Source organism: Haemorhous mexicanus, chromosome 10 (genome assembly GCF_027477595.1).
Source record: "Haemorhous mexicanus isolate bHaeMex1 chromosome 10, bHaeMex1.pri, whole genome shotgun sequence".
Classification (NCBI taxonomy): Eukaryota; Metazoa; Chordata; class Aves; order Passeriformes; family Fringillidae; genus Haemorhous; species Haemorhous mexicanus.
Genome location: NC_082350.1, coordinates 14,452,959 through 14,461,814, shown reverse-complemented (window position 1 = coordinate 14,461,814; position 8,856 = coordinate 14,452,959). Strand labels below are relative to the sequence as shown.

The window sequence follows — 8,856 nt, the reverse complement described above, 5'->3', positions numbered from 1 at the left end:
GTGCTCAGCCTGAAGCTCACTCATTCATAGCACAGGCAGCTCCCAGCTTCCTCCAAACCAACCCTGGCTATGGTGGTGATGATCTTTAAAAATCCAGCTTGTTTATTTGCATCACTCCCATGGGACAGATGTGGGATAAGCTATGCGGGGCACCACACACTGCCCAGCAGATACACATCAGCTACTTTTTAAACATGATAAGTGCAGGAAACCTCCTGTTGAGCAGGACTTCAGTTGTGCCACAGAAAAACAGCCGAGCGTGTCTGACATCTGCAGCTTTATTCTTGTATGAAAGGTTAAAGGCAAAGCTAGAAAAATGCACCTATTGCTACACACTCACTGAACACTTTAAGGACAACATAGGGCAGTAAAGCTTTTATTGCTCAGAAGAACCAACAGAAGGCTTTAAAGCTTATCTAGCACACAATTTTTGTTTGTAAGTAACCCAATTTAAAGCAGCTTTTCAGTCTTTAAAGCCCTCTCGCTTTTCTGGAATGCTTCAAAAGGAAGATGACCTGAGGACTGTGTCTGCTCCCCAGAGGGACCAGACCAATTCTCTGCATGAGGTGCAGAAATGGGCCACCAAGGAATGACAAATGAAACCCAACTGCCTGCTGGGGACTCCTGCTGACCATCAGACAAGGCAAAGCTGCACAGCACCCAGGGAGCCAGACCCTGCCTAGTGCAAAAGCAGTGGTCTCTGATGGCCCCTAGGCTGTTCCCGTGCCCCAGCAGCTGAGGCACAGATGGGCACCATGGACTTGGCCAAGCAGAGCCAGGAGCTGAGCCCTGGATACAGTGGCTGTGGAGGTCCTGTTACTGCCCTTCCTCTTGGACAGTAAGGCTACAGGCAGTGGGATATTGAATGCTCTTGGGATCCCTAGATTCCCCTGGATGATGCTGGATCAGAGCTGGTCACCCTTCCTGAGGGGCTGTTAGTGCAGCCACTATGGCTTTGCAGGCCCTGCTGCAGTCAGAGCTGCCCTTGGGGGCAGTGGGTGCCTTAGTCTTCAGGGATCGCGGTGTTGCAGTTGCCATGGTAAATTTTGACCTCCCCCTCACAGTGGAAGTACTGGTCAAACACATCGCTGTATCCATGGTCCCTCCACCACGTGCAAAGCTGCCGGTTCCACGTGCAGTCAAGAACATGGAAAAGCTCTGGATGCTCCATCCCCACCATAGTGAAGAAATCCTGGTCCCCAAGGTGGCCCTTGAAGTGGTACTTCTCCGTCAGCTTCTGCACCATGGTGGGCTCCAGCAGCTGGTTGTAGAGCTTGGATTGCCTCATGGCTTCCAGGTTCAGGAGCAGAACACCACTGTTGAAGCCTGGCAGCCCATCAGGAGGGGGCTCCCCCACTTTGGTTTGGGGGTTCTCACGGCGATACTGCCAGAAGGTGTGCCTGGAAAGAGAGGAAGAACAGGCACAGGGATGTCAGGGAGGGCAGCCTGAAGAGCAGCCACCTCAGGTCTGGGCAGGTCTGGATCACAGCACAGGATCTACTACCTACCCAAGGGATCTCACCATGCTTGTCTTCTGTCTGGAGACACCCAGCCTCTCAGCACAGCCAGTGCTTCACAGGCTGCCTTTCTCTCCATACCCCTGCACAGGATATTGCCCAGACTAAAAACCACGCTGCTTACCATCTCCCAAAGCCTCTTTTGTTTCTACCAGGATCATTCTAGTGAGTCAAGTGGACACAGGATTGCGTGACTGCTCACACGGCTGTGCAGAGAGACAAAACCACATCCCCAGCGCCTTGGGTGAACCACCAGAAGTGTCCTAATTTCAATTACCTAAGCAAGCCACCCAGAAATTTCTTTGGCTCCTTCCTCAGTCCTGTGTCAGATAATATACCTCACTATACATACACTGGCTACTTGCAGACATTGAGTTAATCCCATGCTATTCCCCATGTAGCTGGATCTGCCCTCCAAAATTGTTCCCATTCAGTCTGAAAGTCTTCTTCCCTCAAACAGCATCCTCTGCTGCAAAGCTGAGCACCTGAGAGCAGTCTGAGCCTGTTGTGTCAGAGGAGGGCAGGAGGGACCCATGACCCCCACCACTGTCTCACAGCCCAGGGCTGCCAGCACTGCTCTCTCCTTCAGCCCTCACACTTAACGTAAAGTTACAGAAGGGGTTTTTTACACCTTGCTGTGAAGATGTCAAGGAGAAACACTGTTAGAAAGAATAAGGCAAGCCTGCCACTGGTTCCTCTTCAAACCTGTCAGACACCACCCAAGTCTCCATGCAGCTCAAGGCAACAAGAACTTGGTAGATTTAATACCCAAATGTTTAAAGTGGTCCCATGCTTGGAAGCTGAAGCTGGACTCCCACAGGTGTAAGAAGATGCAGGGACATTTGCCCCTGGGACAGCTACAGAGGCAATGCTCTCCACTGCAAACATTTAATTTTTTTTTTTTTTTCTAAGAAGCAAGAGCTCCCACAGGCTCTTGCTACAGGTTGTACAGGGATCAGACTATCAAATCCATCCTTCTGGCCCGTGCTCTGGGTCCCAAGCACAGTGAGACTGGCCAAAGTGACAGCCAGGATTACACAGCAGAATTATTCCAGCAGAAATGGGATCTATTTTTTTTCTATTTTTTTTTTCTCAGCAGAAACGTGGATCTGTTAATGATGTCAACTGTGACTATCTTCTTTATTTCCTGATTTGGAGAACCACAAGCATCATGCAGCATCACTTCCTTAAAACTTTCCATTAAAGCACGGATATTTCCCATTTCATTAAGGGTCTTTACACCACTCCCTTCCACCAGATTCAGAACGGAAAGGGTTTTTCCCAGTGCCAGTTTTCCATGGAAGGAGGGCTCAGTCTTGAAGCAGTCGTATCCACGCTTCCTAGGGAAGGGGAGTGGAGGACAGGCTGCCTTATCAGAGCTCTTGGGCAGCAGTGCTCATTGGATCTAAAAGGTGGGGAAAGGATAAAGGGCTCGGCCTCTGCAGAGGGCAGCTGTGTCTTGAGGACAGGCAAAGACAACTCATGGATGGGCTGCTCCTTAGAAAAGGGAGGCAAAACATTCTCCATGCAGCATTAGAGGGAAGCTCAACCTGCAGAGGGGCAAGCCCCAGCCATGTACCAATCAGCCTTCTGAAGTGCTCAGAACCCGGGAGTGGCTCAAGTCCACCTCTGCTTCTCCCTGGCAGTGCCAAGAAAGCCATCCCCCTGCCCAGGACGTTATGCTGGAAGCTGACAGGAGGGAGAGGGTAAGCAGTGCCATAGAGGGGAGCACATTTCCAGCTCCACAGCAGTGAAGCTGATTCCTTTCACATTCTTACCTCCAAACACATGCTGCCCAAGCTAAAGGACAAAATTACAGCCACTGCAAGCAGCAAGGATAAGAAAATTGCAAGCCCCTCGGCATTGCCAGGCCATGGTGGGGCTAAAGCAAGTCTGTATAACATGACTCAGTTTTTCAGCAGTGCTGTTCCCCAGATGACTTGTGGATGGCTGATAATGTGCCCCTTTCTACAGGAAGAGGAGACAGCCTGACAAGCAGCAATTGTTCAGCCCTTCCTCCCAGTGCTGGCTGTGACAGGGCTGTCCTCCCCCGGCCATGTGTGGGGTGTGGGGCTGGCAGGGAGGGCAGGGCCATCCGCAGGGAGTGATGCTGAGGTGAGATCCAGGATGTGATGAGCTGCAGGTGGCTCCACAGTGCCCATGGTTTGGAATCCTGCTCACAGCTGAGCACAACAGCCTTGCCCCTGCTGAGCTAAGGCCAACCAAGGGAAAGGTATCCTGGCAGGACCACTGGCAGCAGCTGTTTAGACAGGATTTTTCTTGGCTTTTGTCTTTCAAGTGGGTTTTGGTTCTGTCCTGTAGGGGCCAGGACAGAGAAGAGCATGGCTGAAAGGCACCTCCACCCAGTTAGAAGTGGAAGGAGTGACAAGTATGACAGCATTGTTCTCTTCAGAGGAGATGGGGCTGGCAAAGCACAACAACCAGCCAAACAGCTGACAGCCTGCACTCACTCCACTCTGTCCTGCCTCACATCACCCCTTGGCAACCACCTCAAATTTTGGCAAAACATAAGGGGAAAACTCCAGGGGCTGGATAAGCTTGCTGCCAGGATGTGCCCTTGAGATAATCATCAAGGAACTGAACCCCAGCTGAATGCAATGGAAATGTCTCCGTGACCCAAGCCCCTGGAATGACCTCGATCTCCCTGGGAACAGGCAGCTCAGGCAGGGTGGTGTGCCCTCCTCTCTGTGCCCCCAACAGCAAAAGCCTGGGCAGGAAGGCAGCCCAGAGATGCCGGCACCACCAGGATGCATTGGAGCAGGAAGCTGTTAACCAGGAGAAAGGGAGAAGAAAGGAAGAGGAGGCATTTGGGGCTTTTGTTAACTGCTCTAACCCATCTAGATGGGAGGGGATAGAGGTGACCTGTGGCCCCAGACCCCGTGCCATTGTGCAGGGGAGCCGTGTGGGGCCTGCCGCGAGCGCCTGCCTGCAGCCCCAACAGGCTTTGCTTTGAGGAGCTGTTTATAAACAGAGCCGGCGTGTGCTAGGAAACATCTGGAGAAGAGCATTTCCAAGCATTCAAACGCCAGGCCCAGGCAGCCCAGATAAAAAACGCTGCTTCCAGCAGGACTTCCCTTGCTGGCCCAGCATAGGGCGCTGCGGCCGCGCCTCCCCTGCCTCGCAGCCCGGCGGTCACGAGCCCCAGCTCACAAAGCTGCCATCACACCCTTCCAAACGCCTGGCTGGGGACAGCTGCCAGGCCAGGAGGGACCACTCCAACACCAGCTGTACTCTGTAGGGCCTTCTCCACAGCAAGGGACAAACAAGTGGGGGAAAGACTTTGTTCAAATCTGTGAACTTCCACTCATTTACTTCAGCTCTGGGTTATGGGACAACCTCACGGGATAAGCTGGAAACCTCTGGTAAAGCAGCTGAGTGCCCGAGCTGGCAGGAAAGGCAAGATGCAGGGGTTACTGCCAGCTGGGAGACCAGCAGCAAGCTCAAAGCACTTGCCCCACAAGCAGCAGACTGAGCTTGTGTGTCTATACCCATCTGATGTTCAAGAGGCTGCAACCCTGCCACACCAGCTGTGCAGCTGCCACTGGGCTTACTGCTGAGGATGTGGACCTTCCCTATGAATCCACATCTCCAGGAATGCCTCCCCCCACAGGCATATGGGGAATCAAGGAACCAAGTCAAAATGACATGAAGTGAAACGAGATGCCAGGCCAGACTCAGGGTGCCTGTGGTTAGAGGATGCTCCTGGAAGGTTGCAGGGTGCAGCCAGTGTGCACTGCATAAGCCTACGCAGCTGCATGGCCTCTCCCTCACCAAAGGGGAAACAAAGCCAACAGTCATGGAATAAAGCCACAAAAATAGGGAATCTGCAAGAGTCTGGATGCAGTAAACATCCCAGAAACCGTAAGCTCCTTGTGGAGCTCACTGATTTGCTCCTACCTATCACCAAACACTGCCAGAGTTTGGGCAGCTGTCTGGGAGAGCAGGTTGGGCAGCAGCAGCAGCAGTAGGCCAGTACCTTGAGGATGCCTTTTGTCAGCAAGCTTCTCTCACAGGGGTCAGAGGACCTTGAGCCCCATCCAGCCAGGCATAAGGCTCCTGGAGCAGAAGGGAAGCACGGGCTGCCAGTCATCCCTCTCTGAGCCACTCCAACAGCAGCCCTGCCAGCCCAAACACCAACTAAAACAAGCACATGCTCTCATACCTCCAAATACGTTGTTCAGTTCCTGAGCCAGAATACAGATGGCTGCCAGCGTTATCCCCAGCTGCAGGCTCTTGCCCAGCTGGCAAACACTACTGCTCCTGTGCAATGAGCAGTGAGGCACAAGTGCACCTTGCTCCCTGCTCCATGTGCTGTCAGGACTCCCCCAGGGTGGCAGGAGGACACAGCGCCTGGCTGTGGTCCCACCAAGCAATCCCTGGCTGAGCTGCTCACCTGGTGGTGCCTGGGACCTGTGGGGCCCCACAGAGCTGCTCAAAGAGGCAGATGGGAAGGGAGCCCCAATTTGAAGTATGCAGTGTCCCGATGGGGACAGGGCATGTGCTTGAAATGGGAGAGAGCAAAGGGGAAACCCTGATAGCAGCTTCTGTCCTGCCTGGAGGAGAGGGTGTGGGCAGTGGGGAGGGGAGAGTGATGGGAATGATGGCGTGGTCCATTTAGGGGGTGATGATGGCTTTCTCCCTTCATCCTTAGCACAAAGTAAGAACACAGCCAAGAAAATTCCCTGCGCCCTTCTCCTCTCGGCTAATCCTCACTGTGGCAAGCAGCTGTCAGATCCTTACCATCACTATGCTCAACTGAGATTAACCCACAGGAAAAGGCCAGCTCCCCTTCCTCCCTCTCCTCCCACCTCCAGAAGACATTGCTGCAATGAAGGTGGGCCCTTCCAAGTTTCTGCCACACAAAGGGAGGCAACCATCCAGGGCAGCATCCAATCCAGCTCCCTCCTCCTGCCCTGGCAGCCGGACCTCAGCCTGGTGAGCTCAGCAGCTTCGCAACAAAGCAGCCCTTGTTGCTAATTGTTTATTTTCCATGTGCAATTGCTAAATCCCTTAAGGAGCCAGGGCAGCAGGTTCAGTACCAGCCCACGCCACAGCACCTGAGCTGAGGCTGAACAGCTTGTGCAATCCAGGAAATCCCAGCTCCACACTTCTCAGGAGCACCATGTACCCAGTGATGTGCAGTGGCATCACCAACACAGCAATACCCCTAGCTCTGCAGGGGAAAATGCCAACCTGGGGCAAAACAATGCCAATTTCCATCCCAGGACAAAGGGCAGGACGTGTTGGTGTGCACACCAGGACCACCTTACCCTTCTCTGATGGGTTCAGGGTAAAGGTCCAGCTCAAGCAAGACCTCCAGCCACCCCATGGAAAATAATGATGAAGCAACAGACTGAGCTCTTCAATGAGGACATCAGTAATTCCTTAATAAAATTCTCACGTAATGCACAAATTATGTCTGTACAGTGCTGGTCTCTACCACAGCCCAGCCAACATGCCAAACTTTTAAAAGGCCTGTATTTAGAGCAGCAAATTGATTCTCACTGATGACATTTCTGCGTGGACTTAGTCCAAAAGTGGGAACTCTTAAACAGATGACAAATGACAACTTGTGAACATGGCTTGTGAACAAAACCTTTCTTTGGGACAGATTTTCAAGGGTGGCCCTCCTCACCATCAAACATTTGTACACCCCATGGCAGTGCTAAAATCATCCTCCAAATACAGGTGGAATCATAAATCCCTGTCTGGGTCAGAGCAGTTTCCTTCCATCTATAGAGCAAACGGCACCAGTGGCAGTGCAGAGCAACGACCTGTGTGTGTGAGACCATCCTCTATCAGCACCAGTACAGGAAGGGGGGCAACCCATCCACAGGGACACTGTAGAACACTGTGGCCCTAATTACTGCTAAACCCGCAGATTTCTATTAACAACTGTGAATAAATTCTGCTCTGGCAGTGTTCTCATGCATGCCTTGGAAGCACAGGCTGACTGCTCTGGGACACCCTTGCCTGCCAATGGAACTCTCAGGAACAGGGGAGATGCTCTCCCTTCACAGAAGCTCACCTGCTGCTTAATATTATTATTATTTGTGCTAATCAATGCACAGTTGTGGCTGTCAGATCTATCCAATTTATTCATTGTTTTTAAATGACATTTCAAGTGTGCATCGTAGTGGGAATAAATTGGACAGGTCCCATATATTAATGACATTCACAGCTGTAAACAACACAACTCTTTACCTCGTTGGATAATTTTTTAAATCAGAGGTAAAGCTGAATTCCTCAAATTAATTCTGCTTCCAGTTCCTTGCAGGTTCTGTTTGTTCTGTAATTTTGGCTGCTTCTTGGCAGCCACTGCCAAACCAATTCCTAGAACAGTTTTCCCCATGCATCGAACAGCAGCACTTGCTACAAATCAAGTCAAAGTCTTGAAATGGTTTAAAATCCAAAGTGCACAGGGTTTGGGGCTTGCAGGACTGTGGGCAGGCAGCATTGAGATCACAACGGCAGAAATGGCAGGCACAAATTCTCCTGCCTTTACTCCTGAGGGGCCTGGGAAACAGAACCTTTTGTGGAAGCCAGCTCCCTGCTTCCTCAGGGCAAAAGCCCTTGGAAAAGAGTAAAGTCTCCAAGTCAGGGCCACCTGCCTGCATGAAAAGTTCACAAAACCAGGAAAACTCAGACAGAAGGACCTGCCTGCTGGAGATAGTTATCTCCAGTTCTGGAAAGCTCCATTGCAGGCAGCAGCCCACCTGCAGTGTTACATCTTACAACCACCACTGCTGCCTCAGCCAGGGAAAATCCAGCTGCTCCTTGCTCGCAGCTGTCAGCAGTACTTTGCGGTTTTTTTTAGATCCCAAGAGAAGGTACAGAACGTACTGTCTCAGCCCAGACTCTCTGACAGCCTGGCCTGGCTATGGATTTAGCATTAGCCTGCTAACAGTCCAGGATAACTCCTTTCCTCTTCCAAACATCTGACAAAGTGACTTAGCACTGGTGCCGCTGAGCTCCCACAAACACCCAGTGCTGCAAGCACTGTGGCTCCACGGCCAGAGCTGCATGGTCCTGCTTCCACCCACTAATGGGCCTCTCTGGCTTATTTCAGCAGCTCTCAAACAAACAAAACGCATGTCACTGAGCACACAGCACACTTACAGCAGCTCCCACATGATCACAAGCAGAAACAAAGCCTTTCCTTTCTGCAAAATAATGTCCTGTTTGAGTTCTTCCCAGGTTTTAGGCAGAGGCAAAGGCAAATGGCCTTGCAGCCACACAGGGACCCAAGTGTCGGCCCTTTGTAGTCTGTAGCTGCCCCTTTGATGTAGATATCCTTTCCTACTGGACAAACTTATAA

General features: G+C 51.7%; 1 protein-coding gene across 2 annotated transcripts in view; it reads right to left on the bottom strand.

Moving 5' to 3' along the window:
- Positions 1–260: 260 nt before the first annotated feature.
- Positions 261–8,856, bottom strand: part of XXYLT1 (xyloside xylosyltransferase 1) — a 32,589-nt gene continuing 23,993 nt past the window's right edge. For both annotated transcript variants that reach the window (XM_059855442.1, XM_059855443.1), the window contains exon 4: positions 261–1,400. In XM_059855442.1, the coding sequence (XP_059711425.1) occupies positions 1,004–1,400 (397 nt within the window). In that variant the 3' untranslated portion in view covers positions 261–1,003. The remainder of the gene's footprint in view (positions 1,401–8,856) is intronic.